The sequence below is a fragment of the Stegostoma tigrinum genome, chromosome 26, assembly GCF_030684315.1.
Source record: "Stegostoma tigrinum isolate sSteTig4 chromosome 26, sSteTig4.hap1, whole genome shotgun sequence".
Taxonomy (NCBI): Eukaryota; Metazoa; Chordata; class Chondrichthyes; order Orectolobiformes; family Stegostomatidae; genus Stegostoma; species Stegostoma tigrinum.
This window is the reverse complement of record NC_081379.1, coordinates 28,795,235-28,812,221: the sequence shown is the minus strand read 5'-3', so window position 1 is coordinate 28,812,221 and position 16,987 is coordinate 28,795,235. Positions and strand designations below refer to the sequence as shown.

Here is a 16,987-nt window from a genome sequence, read left to right as displayed (position 1 = left end):
GCCCTGTTATGATACAGGCTGTTTTCAGCACAGCCAGCCTATTTTCACCTACTCATTGTCCCCGTTATCTGCTTATTTCCTTCATCGGCTTACTGTGAGCTGCCGTTTTGTCGGTGTAACTCTCTGTCTGTCTTTCTGTATGGGCCTGGTCTCCCCCTAGCTACTGCTTACTACCACCCCCCTAAAATAAGGGTCACTGGATTTGAAATGTTAACTCTGCTTTCGCTCCACAGATACTCTCAGACCTGCTGAGTTTCTCCAGCAATTTCTATTTTTGTTTCAGATTTTCAGCATCCGCAGTTTTGCTTTATTATAAAAGTGCAGTGTCTTTCCTGTAGCCTGTAAATAGAAAGCCCAACAATGTGCACATTTTATTTGCTGGAGCTTCATGCTGCCGTGCTCCTAGCTAAGGTTGCAAAATTCTTTAACTGTACAGGGCATTGAGACTAAATCAGGTCACTGATTCTTCTGCATGTTTATTTTGACCTTCTTATGAGTAAGTGATCTATCTTATATCTGCCACAAATAAAATGGTATGTTAAACAGAATTTTATAAGGGCACACAAAATGGTGTTTAGTATGGAATGAGTTGAAGCTGCATAATTTTCCTCAATTTGTTTTGAATATCCTTTTTCCTGTCTGCATGTGTTCCAAGTTCTAATACATTTGGATAAGCAACTACGTAGTTATAGTGATGCACAACAGTTTCATCTTCTGCCATTTAAAGTGATTGATGCGTTACAGTATAGGCTGTCAGCCGACATGAAAGAGTAGTTTGACCGAACATCTGAATCTCACTATTGCACGACTGAAGACAATTTTAAAATATCTGTCAGTTTGATTTTTAAGTAAGCTGTTCAAAGTAAAATTTCTTAGATTGCAAATGTAATTGATGCATATCTTGATAAAGCTTTGGGGAAAAATGTGAAATTACAAAATAAAAATCAGTCTGTGCTTTAGTTCAGTTAATAGAAGTACGTGGTCTCTGCATTCGAAAGAAAAATTATCTATGACCTTAGATTGAAAATGTGAGATGAGATCCTGTTGATTTGGGGATGGAATTTATTTCCTTTTTCACTTGCAGAGCTTTCTAATGTTGCCCTTTTAATGTAATGCAGTCCAATGTTTATAGATGCTTCTGACTAATAAATTAATTTTATGTGAGATTGAAGAGGACGTAAATGTAACTCGAACTGAATTTCCATACAGTAAGATTGTTCCTCTTTCAGACATTGAAAAGAGGTTGCTTATGTTTTTATTGATCTTTTGAAGGTTCACCTTCTTGGTGTTATATTTGCTGCTAGTTTGCATCTTTCTTAGTGGGCACTGAGGTTACGTATGGCGCCCCCCCCCCCCAACCTTGTTACATCACAAAGTAATTGCTAAAAATGATCCAGAGCATTGTGTTAGTTAGTACACTACTGACAATTTAAAAAAAAAATTTCCTTAGTCTGTCGTACCAACCTGCTGTTGTACCAACTGTGTCTACGTCGCGAGTCCATTTGAGATTCTGGTCAATGGTGAACCCACCACCCCCCCTCCAGAATGTTTGTAGTGTGGGATTCAGTGATGGTAACATCATTGAATGTCGAGGGGTGGTGGTTAGAATTTCTCTTATTGGAGATGCTCATTTCTGACTGAAGGCTGCCGTGAATGCTCAGTCTTGCCATTTGCACAGAGGTGTTAGGCTGTCTCCTTCCCCACCCCCCTATTCACGATGGGGATATTTGTGGAGCAGTGTATCAGCAGTATCCTTTAGGACCCAACCAGTTTGGTTGGAAATGCTGCTGCTGAGCCACTGTTTGTGTTGGACATTTAAACCCCTCATCTAGTTTACATTTTGTGCCCTTGCCACCTTCCGTGCTGTCCCCAAGCGTTCTGTGTGGAGGGACACTGATTCATCAGCGGAGGGAGAACAGGAAGTTTCCTTGCCCATGTTCAACCTGAAGCCATGAGACTTCATGGGGTCTGGAGTCACTGTTGGGAACTCAACAGTATACCACAGTGTCACCACTCCTGCTCAGTTTGTCCTTCCGGTGGGGCAGAAGATATCCAGGGATGGTGGTGGTGGTGGTGTGTGTGATGTTGTCATTACGGTATGGTTCCATGAGTATAACTATGTAAAGCTATTGCTCGACTAGCTGTCTGGAGTCACATGTAGGCGAGACCAGGTGAGGATGGCAATTTCCTTCCCTAAAGGAAGAACATAAATGGGCCTGATGGGTTTTTCCTGTTTCGTGGTCATCAGTAGATTCTTAGTTCCACTTTTTTTATTAATTAAATTCAAATTCCACCATCTGCAATGGTGGGATTTGAACCAGGTACCCAGAACATTAGCTGAGTTTTTGTATCAATAGTCTACTGATAGTACTGCTAGGCCATTGCTTTTGCACAAGAGGATTTGAGTACAGGAATAGTGAAGTCTTGCGTTACTTGTAAAGTGGCTTTGTTAGACCACATCTGAGGGCCTCCTTATCTCCAGAAAAGATATCATTGTCGTAGACAGTGTGTGACAAAGGTTCACTGATCTTGATCCAGGGATGATGGCAGTATATCCAGCCTCACATTTTATTATCTTGGAATCTCCAGCATCTGCAGTTCCCATTATCTCTGATACTAACAAGAGAGTTTGGGCAAATGGGCTGACGTTCTTTGGAGTTTCAAAGAATCAGAGGTGGCCTGATGGAAATCTACAAGATATCTAAAAGAATAGAGATCTAAAACGCAGATAGGATCACACGCACATGCATGCGCACACCTGTTGGGTCGTATAGAACCATACAGCACAATTGTATAAAGAATTGAATGCTACCTCAGTCACAGGTGAGGAGAGTTTTTTGTTGACTCGGTGTGTTGGGAACCTTTTGTAATTCTCTATCTGAGAGGTCTGTAGGAGATCAGTCTTTGAAGCTGTTTAAGGTACAGATTGATAGATCTCTGATTACCAATAGCATTGAGGGTTATGGAGGTATGGTGAGTAGAAGGAATTCTAGTGTTCATTAGCCACAATTGTACGAATGTTGTGGCAGGCTCAATGGGCTGAATTGCCTTGTTGTATTCTTATGTTTGTGTAGGCACTGGAATCAAAACGATTTGTTCTAAAATAGCAAAACTTAAATTATGTCTGACCTATATAAGATGACTGAGGTTCATATCCAAAATACGGATATTCTGAAGCATTTTCTCCTCTCATTTTCTGAATGCAAAACACAAAGGCAAAAATAAGAACTCTGTTGAAAAGCTTGCAAGAGGAAACAAATTAGAAATTAACAAATAAATAATTTTCCTTCTGTTCCCCAATCCTTCCTCAGAATTACTATACTTGGAACTGGTGCAAAATGGCTGGCTGTTTTAGAAGAAAAAAATCTGAAACCAGGTAATGCTTTGGCGAGGGGAGGGTAACAAAAATATGCTTGACTTTTGTTTTACTTGCTATGAATTCTTAAACATTTGTCTTTTTATGAATTTTCAACTGTTGTGTAAAATTAATAAATTATTTGAGGACTATACCTTCTCATAATTTAGCCCACAGAACCACAAAGAAAACAGCTCAAAAGGAGACCTCACCCCCTAACATTGCAGTGTTTGCTGGTGGTTTGGAAGAGGTGTGAATTAGCCCCACTCCTTGTTCTTTTCCTCCATAGCAGTGAACATAGCTTTCCTTTGAAGTATTCATGAAATTCCCTACTTAAAATTGCCACTGAATGTAGTTGCAGTACCCATTTCAGGTGATAAATTCCAGATCAGTTGAATTTCTTTTGACATGAACTGCCATACTAATAATTTAGTTTCACGTGGAAGCAACTGTTTGAACCCTTGCAAAAATTACTTGAAGGATCATTATTCCTTTTGTATGTAGACATTGTGTGAAACAAGTCTAATTTCCTTCCCTGTAGAATTACTGCAATTCTGTCACCCAAGCCACTACATTTTGCACATTAAGTATGTACTAGACTTCTAACTAATACTTCACAACAGATTCTTGAGAATGCTTCTGCTGGAATCAGTGTACATTTTTAGTGCTGTTTTTGTGCCACTACTTAGATGTAAGAGCCCTTTTAAACTTTGCTTTCAAACATTAGTGGTTAGGTTTTGATTTGACAGATTCTAGGGCTGTGACAGAAAAGCCTGTTTCAGAGCCTGACTGCAGGATAATTTTATCTACAAAAGGCCATCGGGTTCTAACAAGGCTAATGCTCTTTACGTGAATTCAAATCTGTTTTGATTAAAAACTGAAAGAACTGCAGATGCCGTAAATCGGAGACAAAAGCTGAAATTGCCAGAATATCTCAGCGGTCTGGCAGCATCTTTGGAGAATAAGCAGAGTTAACTGTTTCGGGTCAAGTCAGTTCTGAGGAAGTGTTACTTGGCCTGAAACGTTAACTCTGATTTCTCTTTGCAGATGCTGCCAGACCTACTGACCTTTTCCAGCAAGTTCTGTTTCTAATTCTGCTTTATATAGAATATATAGAACATTACAGCACAGTACAGGCTCTTCGGCCCTCGATGTTGTGCTGACCTGTCATACCAATCTCAAGCCCATCTAACCTACACTATTCCATGTACGTCCATATGCTTATCCAATGACGACTTAAATGTACCTAAAGTTGGCGAATCTACTACCGTTGCAGGCAAAGCATTCCATTCCCTTACTACTCTCTGAGTAAAGAAACTACCTCTGACACCTGTCCTATATCTTTCACCCCTCAATTTAAAGCTATGCCCCCTCGTGCTCGCCGTCACCATCCTAGGAAAAAGGCTCTCCCTAACCACCCTATCTAATCCTCTGATTATTTTATATGTTTCAATTAAGTCACCTCTCAACCTTCTTCTCTGTAATGAAAACAGCCTCAAGTCCCTCAGCCTTTCCTCGTAAGACCTTCCCTCCATACCAGGCAACATCCTAGTAAATCTCCTCTGCACCCTTTCCAAAGCTTCCACATCCTTCTTATAATGCGGTGACCAGAACTGTATGCAATACTCCAAGTGCGGCCGCACCAGAGTTTTGTACAGCTTCAACATAACCTCTTGGTTCCGGAACTCGATCCCTCTATTAATAAAAGCTAAAACACTGTATGTCTTCTTAACAGCCCTGTCAACCTGGGTGGCAACTTTCAAGGATCTGTGTACATGGACACCGAGATCTCTCTGCTCATCTACACTACTGAGAATCTTACCATTAGCCCAGTACTTTGCCTTGCGGTTACTCCTACCAAAGTGCATCACCTCACACTTGTCCGCATTAAACTCCATTTGCCACCTCTCATCTCAGCTCTACAGCTTATCTATGTCTCTCTGCAACCTACGGTATCCTTCATCACTATCCACAAACTCCACCAATCTTAGTGTCGTCTGCAAATTTACTAACTCATCCTTCTACACCCTCATCCAGGTCATTTATCAAAATGATAAACAGCAGTGGACCCAACACCGACCCTTGCGGTACACCACTAGTAACTGGTCTCCAGGATGAACATTTCCCATCAACTACCACCCTCTGTCTTCTTTCAGCAAGCCAATTTCCGATCCAAACTGCTATATCTCCCACAATTCCAGTCGTCCGCATTTTGTACAATAGCCTAAATGTTGGTGATGGAGATTCTGGTAACCAAATCAAGTAACAGTGATACTTCCAAAGTGCCCTTGAGTATTTATTGCCAACTTGAAAAGCCGTGCCAACTAAGAAGATAAAGTGATTGAAATTTTGTCATTCTATTCAGAGTTATGCTGTCATAATTTTATTTCCTTTGCAAAAGGACTTTTGTATCAAGGTCTTATTAATTATGGATTTATTTGTATCATGCAATATAGAACTAGGTATTCAATAACTACCACAATTCTTGACTCTAAAGTGTTGCAAAATACTTAAAGCATCTTTGTTCAGATGCTGTAATTGCAGTTACATCTCAATTCTCAAGTTACAGGTGATGAAGATGAAACAAGATAAAATGCACTTATGTTTGTCATTCCAATTAGACAAATTAGTTCATATTTAAAAATCTGTTGTGAAAGAAATTAGTTTAATAAACTCAATTGTCAGTAGGAAAATATATATTATTAATTTTTATTAAAATATATTATTAATATTTATAATGAAAGTTATACAAATTTATGAAACTTGTCAAAGTTCTATTTCAGAGTGAATATTAATATTATTAAAATTAATAAACCTAATACTTAACTCTACCATTGAAATTTAAGTCACATTTCCCTTTTTCAGGCGAAACGCACAGTCTGCAGACTCTACATACCATTCTGTCAACTGGGTCTCCACTCAAACCTCTAACGTACGATTATGTCTACAAACACATCAAGAACACTGTCTTGCTAGGATCAATCACAGGTAAGATTTCTGGGAATTGGTCGCATATTTCTATTCAACAGTGCATTTAGAACTATGCACAATTATCTGATGCAGTTCATGAATAAAATGTGTTTCATCCTTGAAGTAACATCCTCATCAAGACAAGTACATTGGTAAAGAAGTTCCTGGGTGGAATAATAATTCTCTATGGCATTCTGCCATGCAAAGCGAAGTGATTGACAGAACATGGCTTGATGACCTAGATCCCCCTCACGATGAGCTCATAATATGAGTTGCACAAAGAGAGGCACTTGAGTGGAAACCTTACTGTCAGATTGCTTGTGTGCTCTGCCAACTGGAATGAAATTTTTCATTTGTTGTGAGAAGGAAAGATAACCTAAAATAACTATCATGAGCACATTGGCAACTGGGTTGGATTTTCAGGAGATTTGTAACACTTTAGAAGGAGAACATTGGCTCCTATTCTTCTTAATGCAATCGTATTTTGCTTGATTTAGCGTAACAACAGTTAGTAGAGTGCCTGGTTACAATAGCCGCAGTGTGGAACTTATAGATGGGAGATGCAATTTCTTGTCTTCCTTGCAATGTTGATGGGAAAGGACGAGTATTGAGAGCAGGAAGGTAAACTTTATTTTGAAGGGAATTCTTTTCCAGTCCGAAGAACACCTTCTAGCGAGTCAGGAAGAGTAAATCGCGTGCAAGTGCTTCACTGCTTGTTTGATGAAATTCATTTTGCACATTTTGATTTTGTTTGGTTAATTGCTCTTACTCACATCCAGATGGAAACTGCCCAAATAATGCATTCCAGCAAGACAATGCTGTAAATTAACAAGCTGAAAAACTTGATGACGCATTCACATTTATAGCTGTACTTTCACTTTAATGAGTTTTATACAGATTAAAATTCATTAATTTTTGAGGAGACTGTAATATTTGGCGTGGTGGTTTGCCAGGCAGGTTTGCCGTCAATGATTGTAATCATTGACTTGTTTATTATATTCAGAATGTACAACTGCTAAGCACTTTTTTTTTGTTTTATATTTCATTTTGTACCAATGAAAGAAAACTACTGCTCGTTGCTTGGATGCTTGCTATTTTAGAGGAAGATGAATAGTTTCTGCAGTCCTCAACCGGGAAATACGCTTGTAATTTACCAATGGCTTTTAACAGCCTTTTTGATAGCTCTTCAATCTTATTAAACATTATTGTCTTTCATAGTAATAACGACATGGTACTAGTCATATGTAGAATAAAGATCCATTGTTCACAGCGATGTTGCTTTATTGATATGTGGTGAGAGTCGGAAAGAACACGCAACATGTAGTGGCAATTTTATGTTGAAGAGAATGCTTCTGGTTAAGATTTAATAAGATAACTACCAAGAATCACAATAGGGAATACAGGTGAAACCTCTTTATCTTAAAAAGTGATGAGAATGTGAAACTCTCGCTATGATAATAGTAAAAGTACTATAGCATTTAAGGGGAAGCAAGACACAGGTATAGGAGGGAGAAAAGGATAGAGGAACCTTTACAAGAGTAAAGATGGGAGCAGGCTGAAGTGGGCATAAACACCAGCATGGGTAATTTGAGCAATATGGCCTGTTTCCGTGCTGTGTATCCAATGCAATGCGATCCTTTTGCATTGAAGCTGTTTCTGATTTCATCAGTTGGGAATAAGTCTTGAGCCACGAATGTGATGCGTTGTTCATTGTTCACCTGGCTATGTGTCATCGCAGCAGCACGCTTGAGAAAAATGATCCTATCCAGGAAAGAAATGTTTGTCTGATCAGTGATCTTGTCATTTTGCTCAATGTGCACTCGTATCACCAGTGCACTTTGGGGCAGTATATGCAACCTACTGTGTCATAATATCTCATCAAGCTTACTTTGGCATTACCTCCAATCTTGATGCTAATGAAATGAAAAGCCAAGGACTTTTGAAGGTGTGAAGAACACCATATCACCAAGTCGCTCTCAGTGCATTGGGTGCCCATATTTTGTTGCGCAGAAAGGACCATTGAGTTTCTCAGAACAATTTCTTCAATACTGCTTGTTTGAGACTTGAGATATTAAGAATCTATCAGGCCTCCATTTCCTCATGGTGGGTGGGAGGTTGTTGTGGAGACAGGTACATATTGCTAGAGGGATAGATGCTGATGTTTAGTTTCAATATCAAAAACGAGAGTCAGTCCAGCAGTCAGTTCTGCCTGTGGCTCCTATTACACCTGCATCTGCCTATCATTCGTCATGGTGATGATACAGTCGATTAGGTGCTAGTACATAGAATGGGAGGAGGCTGTTCATCCAAAATGTCTTGTTGCAATTTGGGAAACAGAAAATCATATTGAGCCTGAGCTGTTACAACTGCCAACTATCTTTTACTGAAGATTCCCTTCCACCTCTGGTGATAGGCACAAACCCTTGTGTTGAATTCATGAAGAATGATTCACTTGTCTCACTTTGACACAGTAGCAATCAAGGAGTAGGAGGTCATTATAGAATTTAAACTTCCCTTCCTCAGGGTCAGTTGTGTTGATGCACACTGAGGAAAGTAGCTTGCTTGATGTTGTGCAGGGTCATTGAAGCTCCATCAGACAATCATGAACACTTGGGAGGATATTGGTGTACTGACATGATGGCTGATGACACCTGAAGCTCTGTTGGTTTCATGCAATTCTCCTTTTCCTTGGCCACTCCAAGAGAATATGCAGCCTGCACCATTTCACCTGAGATGACTCTCCTTTGTTAAATGTGTTCTGAGCTGGCTGATCTGGGCTTTGTATGTCTCGGCTGTCAGTTGCCAAGAGCAGTTCTTCTTCACGTATGTCAACAATCGCATTGTCTGTGAGGGTGCACACATCCTGTGTGCCAGTGGCTGTTGTCATTCCCACCATTGCTTGTACCACTAAAAGGATTATAAGAACTAGGAGCAAGAGCTGATTGGCCCTTTTTTGAAGTCTGTTCCACCATTTACACAGCTTATCTGATTGTCACCTTGATTCTTCTTTCTTCCCTGACCCCCAAAACCTTTAACTGCCCTGTTGATCAATAATCTGTCTAACTCCGCCTTGAATATATGCAATGATCCAGCCTCCACTGCTCTCAGGAGCAGAATATCCCATAAATCTCTGGGAGATGAAGTTGCTCCCCATTTCAGACTTAACTGGAAATCCTCGTATATCAAACTATGTTAGCAGTTTTTGATTCCCCTGCAAGTGGAGGCTCCTGTCCTCAGAAATGTGATGGAAGAAAGTCAGGCCTTGTATTGGTGGAAATGCATAGTAGACCAGAGGAATATCCGCTAACGATTTGCAGTTGTGAAACCATGCCATCCTCAACCCACTTGTCTTTCTCTGGGAATAACTGTAAATTCTGATTACTTTTTCTGTCACATACACTTGAATCTTTCTATTGTATAATTGCAATAAATTTCAAATGTAGGTTGTTTTTGTCACATGCAAGATCTGCCCCATAGTTTGCACCCTAAGCTGTACAATGCTCCATTGTCTGGAGGAGGTGCTTACATTGAGCAAATGAAACTGTCAGATGGATTTGTGTCCAAAAAAAGCCGACTGTTGCAGGGAAACCAGGCTCCAGGTTAACGTGATCTCTTCCTCAGCACATTGAAAGGAGTGATCAGCCTTGGCATAAAAGCATCTTATGAGTAGGCTGATTTAAAAATTGTCCACTGTGAGCTGACCTTGGGTGTAGAACATAAAACTGGTTGGCATATCGTAAGCTGCTTTGTGCAGGTCCTTCCAACATTCTGAAGGCAGATATCCAACTATTTTACTGAAAGGAAACTGAGCCCTTGTCTGGCAACAGACATACTTGGAGAATGGGTATGAAAATGCAGGCTGAGATGTTCAGAAATTTCAGAGCTTATGCTGCAGCAAATCTGTGCCTCCAAATGGAGGAAGTTACATGTATTGAAATATGATTTTTCCATGCTGTAGTCTGGTGGAATTTTTGCCATGTCAGCACACAGGTTTCCTCTTCATCTTGTCACTTGTGAAGACTTCCAGGCATTGTTGTCTGTCGAGACAAGGTGGAGCCTCACTTGTCATCTAATAACCAGCTGGTGTGCATCACCTTGAGAGAGGAGGAAATGAAGAAAGCAGCATCTGTCCAGGATGGAGTTGGTTCCTTGGTGACAAAATAGGAAAGAGTTGGGCATTGGACTGCCAAATCTGACGTGGACAGAATCATTGCACTGGACACTGGGATTCTTCTCATTCTGTGACATGTAAGCCAGTGTCTCAGTTGTTATAACTGGGCAGACATTGTGAAGCTGTTGGTATAAGGTGGGAGTTGTTATAAATTAATTTGGATTTAAATTTTAATTTAATAAAAATATGGAACTGAGAGCTCGTCACTATTGTGTAACGATTAGCAACGGTAAAAGTCTATCTGGTTGGCCAGTGTTCTTCATGGAAGGAAACCTGCTGTCCTTATCCAATCAGGCCTACATGTGGCTCCACACTGACAGACATGTAGTTGATTCTGAACTGAAATGGCCTAGCAAGACACTCAGTCTAAGGGCAGTTTGGGATGGGCAACAAATATTGGCTTTTCCAGCGATATTCATGACCCGTAAAAAAAAAAGTCAAGTTGTAGCAAATTCTCTGGATGTAGATGATGTATGCCATTGTTGGGAAGAGATTGTACAGTTCAGGCACCAACAGAAATTCTTACCATGTGAATATCTCCGTACTTAAGATTTCACATCTGCCATGCTCCAGTTAACAATATTAAAAAAAAATGTTCATGTGGCTGTGGTGCACGATAATATGCACAGAGAACATCTGCAAAACATGAGTTTGGAATCAGTTGACTTGAGGTGTTTTTAATGGAACCATATGAAAAATTCTGCTTCAGTTGCTATACACAACAGTATTTCTGGTACTTAATCAAACCATCCCAAAACCTTGCCAGAATCGGTATTCACTGAAGCATAAAACATTTAGTCTGAAGTCTGGATCTAAGTTGAGCAATGATGATAATTGCTATTTTCCAGTTACTGTTCAGCAGGTCAGATGATCTAGTCCATGTTGTACTAGTAAGTACATGTGCATTTTTAATCCAATTATTGTTAATCTTGTATGTTATTTAAACAACTTATCTCTTTTGGAATTTCAGATTGGCACTTTAGGTTTTTTTATTTAAATCCCCTTTTCTTAAATTTGATCTTAAAAATGGTCATGTTAAAGCAATATCAGCTTTTTTTTTAGTCTTATCTGTTTATGGCAGAAGTCCTACTAAAGTTTGAGTTGATTAGAAAGGGGCTACATCTGGAAATTACGTTGCTAATGGATATGGTAATCTGTATTTAAGAAATCTATCAGGTTTTGGTCCTTTAATTTAAAATTCACAACTTTTCTGATTTCTTAGATTAAGACCTGTAATCTTATAACTGTTTAAATACTGAAGAAGGAATTCCAAGCAAATAAAGTATAAAGTAATGTGAATGTATGGATTCTAGTTATATAATTCCTAACTTTATGATATATGTATCTAGCTATTAATACATGGAGACGCTTCTCTGGAGAGGAAAAATCTTGAGTGGGCACATATAGCTGAGGCATTCAAGTCGGTGTGGCTCATATCTGAAAGACCAGAATGGGACAGAAGGGAAGAGTGCATGGGCAGAAGAGTGTTGTGTTGGGAAAAACAAGAAAACCATGTTCGGTTGTGGAACGTACACCAGATCAAGGATTCACACAGCTTCAGTTCTGTCAAAGTGCCAATACATAAAATATCAGCCAGTCTTCTCTTTTTTCATACACTGGCAGATTTACAGTTTGTTTGAATTGTACAGATTAGTAGTTGACTTAAATCCTGAAATGCTCAGGACAAATTGATATTGTATAAAAATCATTTGAGCAAGCTGAAAACCATTGCGTATGTCAACTGCATGGTAAATAGAAATATAGAATATGGACAGACAGGGAAAAAAATAGAAGGGAAATTAGGAAATAACATCCGGAGCATTAGTGGGACATGTGAAGAGAGTGGTAAATGGCCTGCATAAGAGATTTTGGTGTATTAAGAGAAAATGGTGAAAGATATGCATCCACTGCAAATGTACATGCTGTTTCAAATAAACTAGTGAGGAAAAGTTAGGATCCCAAAGAGCTTGTATAGAATTCAATGCGAGGCTGATGAATAACTCCATTAATGGACTTAGTGACAATTTCTCTGAGGTTTATATTTAAATGGAGAGGAGGCAAAAATGTACCAACAAATAGTCATCATGCATTCCTGTTTTGCATTAGTGAACAGAAGTTTGAGATAAGCCAGAAACAAACAAATCTGCAGGAATTGATGCAGTGTACTAGACACATATACAAAGAAGGTGATTTATGAAGCATTGGTAGTCAGTCATTTTGGCTGAGGCACTTGTAGATTGCAAGTAGGAAAATGTAGTGAACACAAACATCGGACATTCTGCATTAATACTGATTAGTCTCACCATAATCAGAAAACTAATAAAATCAAAGCATAAGAATTAAAGAGAATGTGGAAATGTCAGCCTTCACTCTCTGCACTCTATTCAGATTAAAGTCAGAAAGTTTGGAGTTTACTTTCCCAGTCCTGAATCTAGTGCACATAGGATAAGCTACCCAGGGAGATACAATTTTTCATATGGGGTCAAACCATGGACATCATCTGTAGATATAACAAATCTCATGACACTGAAGTACAGTGGAATTCTCCTGGAGTCTTTGCCTACTTTTATCCTGAACACTAAATCTCATTGCCTTAGCCATTATTGTGCTTGTGGAATCTTGCTTTACAGAAATTGGCTGCCAATATTTCCTGCATTACAACAGTGACTGTATTTAGGACATCCTAAGACTATGAAAGATAATTTATCAATGCAAGGTCTTTCTGAATAACCCATGAATATAGCAAACATTGTTTTAGAAGAAGGTGGATCTGAGTTATGTTTCAAGTTTATTTTGGAAGTCAATGTCCCAAATTGTTAGAAAAAAAAAGCTGTGTCCCTGACTTTTGAAAACATCTTAAATGACTCCTTTGAAAGTAAAAGTCAGTGTGTACCAAGGTAATCCATTTAATGTGCATTAGCAACTCTTCAAGAGGAGCAAACAGTAGATTGCTAGGTTGAAGTGGTCAGTGAGGAGGAGATAATGATGGGTAAAGTAAAAATCTAAACTGAGAGGTGGCACATAGATGAATCGGCGCCTCCTTGTACATTGGTTAATTGACAGGTTCCAAGAAGTTTGTGTTGGATGGAGCTGGCAGTGCGGAAGAAGAAGACATAGAAGACAGCTGAGATCTTGTAACAGGTTTTTAACTGACTGGGTTAATAACAGGTGAAGTTCCATCTGGATAAATATGAACCAGTGTGTACAGCTGTATACTGTTGAGCCACCCAGTGGAAATTTAAGTAGGAGACAATAGTTTTCGAATGAATTGTATAGGCTTCCAATACTGTAGCATTTGAGCTCAACACCAGTGATAAGGAAGGTTCTGAGGAAGGGTTACTCAACCTGAAACAGTAACTCTGATTTCTCTCCATAGCTGCTGCCAACAGCATTTCAAGCAATCTGTATATATTTGTTTGATTTACAGCATCCGCTGTTCATTTGGTTTTTAACCAGTGATAAGATGACAGGTTGATAAGTTACCTTGGTCTGACTCCAGGTGTCTGTTCACAGAGAGACAGGGCAGTGCCAGTGGATACCTAGACGGAAGGGGAACCACTTACACATCCCCAGACAGTATCTTCTCTGGCCACTCCAAAGGTGTCTGGTCCCTGTCTGCTACCCTCAACCCCATGAGAGTTCAAAGTGAGACTGGTGAGCCTCCACCTGACAGGAAAACACAAAATATCTCTTGTCCCCTGCAACCATTAATAGAATTGAAATGTAATGATGAACTATGTGGACATGAATGCGTGTGGCTAAGCTTGAAAGTCAACATAGAAGAACACTGTGTGGGTTCACATACGCTATTTTGTGATAACAGAGGTCATTCACCTGTACTGTATGGGAGTCTGCTTAATGTTATTGCAGGGTTTCATATCACAGAAAAGGAGAGAGCCTTTCCTCAGGGGAGGAAAAAAAGAAACACTTGTTCCATCCACCCTGGTTGTGAAGGCAACTATTTTTATTTTCATTGCACATTTATGATTTTCAGATCAGGATGGAAGGCAACATGAGTTACAATTCACAACGTGAGTCACAGGCTCAGCCTATGAGTCTAGGTGACCCTCTCCTCTCCCTGAACATTCACGTTTCTTTCTTCCTTATCTTCTGTGTTAGCTGCACCAGTTTTGACATTCCCCATGTTCCCATCCAACCCATTTAAGTGTTTGTCTCCCCACTTTACTTCCTGAGTCCCAGGTTTACAGCTTATTCATGCCAAATGTAGTTATGCACCATCACCCCTCTTGAAGCCAGGGTTGTAGTGACTTTTGTGATTAACTTCCCCCTGTCCTTCAATCTCCTTTCCCCTCCCATGTTCTATCTTCTCTCACCATTTATATGTTGAGTTGCCCCCCTTCACCATTTATTATCTCTTCTGTAATCCAGAATGCTGCCCCACAATTGACCTCCCTAGTCTCCCACCACAACACTGCCCATGATAACTTCTGTAGATCTGCAGTGAATGGACCTGCTTAGACTAAAGATGGCACATTACCCTTGAACAACTTGGAAAGACAGCCCTGATTGATGGGTGAGCAGACTCCTACTGATCTTAGTGCAGCTCCCTAACTGACTTGCCACCGGTCCCTGGGTTGGTTGAACTGGACTGTAGACTGACCCTGACACCTTCCCTGCACTGTAAAAGTGCAGATCCTCTGACCCCAGAAGCTTCAACTGGCTAACCCACCATGTCGAAGCCCCTGGATTGCTGTCAGGTGATGCCATTGATATACTGTGCTGTCACCTCCTAACTAAGCGCTGTTTTCCTTGGCTAGACAAAAGACTTCTCCCCTTAGACTTTCAGACATGGCTGTTTGGTTGAAGCACAAGCAGTACGTTTCACATGGTACAGGTGTGAAATTGATGGTGCACAGTGATGTGCAGCAACATTGACTGAAGACAGCTGCCAGCCATGACAAGCTGCCTGGTTTTGTTTTTGCACTAAAAGGCAAGACAAGACAGAGGATAGTGAGCCTTTAAATTCTAAATGAGGCAGCAAATTGAAAAATGCTGAGGTGAGGCTGAGATGCTTTGCGTATTCAGGTACGTGTAAGGTGAGTGAGAGCTGAGAGACCAAGCTAAGACCTCAGGGATGCAGCTTGGTCATGTCCATTGTGTGGGTGCCTGCCCTTGGCTCAGAGTGGAGGTAATCGCATCACAATGAAAGGTACCGGTGTGCTCCAAAATGCGGAATTGAAATGGAGATCTGTTCTCGAAGTGAATCATGAAGCCTTACAGCGCCAGGGACCTGGGTTCATTTCCACCCATGGGCGACTGCCTGTGTGGAGTTTGCACATTCTCGCTGTGTCTGCATGGGCTTCCTCCCGCAGTCCAAAGATGTGCAGGCTAGATGGATTGGCCATACTAAATTGCCCATGGTGTTCTGGGATGTGTAGATTAGGTGGAGTTCGGGCAATGGTTCTGGGTGGGATGCTCTGTGGGTTGGTGTGGACTTGTTGGGCCAAAGGACCTGTTTCCACACTGTAGGGATTCTATGATCAATGAATCAGAGATGTGCCATGAAGATGTGTATATCCCACGCCAAACTCCATGGTTGGCTCGAAGTAGGAAGTTGAGGGATTTGATTGGGGGAGTTATTTGTGGTGATGGTATGTTGCGCTTATTCATTGCCCTTGGAGTGTAAGCTGAAATGGATGCCTTGGAAGTGGAGGCAGTGAGCTGCAGTCACCAGTTATCCACTCTAATTCCCAAACGAAACTCGTCCCAGCTGCCTCATTTAGCCCATGTCCCTCCAAGCATTTCCTACTCATGTAATTATCCGCATGTCTTTTAAACATAGTAACCATACCTGCATTGACCACTTCCTCTGGCAGTTCATTCTACACACAAACCACTCTTTTTTTTTAAAAAAGTGTCCCAGATATCTTTTGAAAATCATGCTCTTCTCACCTCACAAATATGCTTCATAGTCTTGAAATCCCCCACCTTAAGGAAAAGACAACTACCATTCACCTTATATATACTCCTCTTGATGATATAAACCCTCATAAGGTCATCTGTCAACCTCCTATGCTCCATTGAAAAAAGTCCCAGCCTATCCAGCCTCTCCTTATAGCTCAAACCCTCCAGTCCCAGCAACAGCATGGTAAATCTTTTCTGAGCCCTCACCAGCTTTTCCTGTCAGGAATTGTTGCCATCTAGTTTCTGTCTCTAGCGCATGGAAGAATTGGAAACTAGACACCAATGAGGTGAAATTAGGTACTAATGAGATGTAAGTATATGCATTCACATTGCATTACTCATTTCATGCATTTGCTACAACCAATCTCCTCCTGCTCACTAATAATATTCTCGTTGCAAAAACTTGAATGCAGAATTTGACATTTTTTTAATGTTAAAATCTCATTTTTCCAACCTCACTAGTGCCCATGTCAATAAGGGATTAGGAAAGTTCACAGGAGGCAACAGGGCAAGTGGAACAAACACGATGCTGGGATATTTTGCCAAACAGGGTGAACCTCTATTTC

The 16,987-nt window shown here is 40.3% G+C and overlaps 1 protein-coding gene across 1 annotated transcript in view; it reads left to right on the top strand.

The window, feature by feature from the left end:
• The window catches only part of aacs (acetoacetyl-CoA synthetase), a 171,712-nt gene that overhangs the window by 134,545 nt on the left and 20,180 nt on the right, over positions 1 to 16,987 (top strand). The window contains exons 11-12 of the mRNA XM_048556592.2: positions 3,312 to 3,376; positions 6,221 to 6,343. Coding sequence (XP_048412549.1) covers positions 3,312 to 3,376; positions 6,221 to 6,343 — 188 coding nt within the window. The remainder of the gene's footprint in view (positions 1 to 3,311; positions 3,377 to 6,220; positions 6,344 to 16,987) is intronic.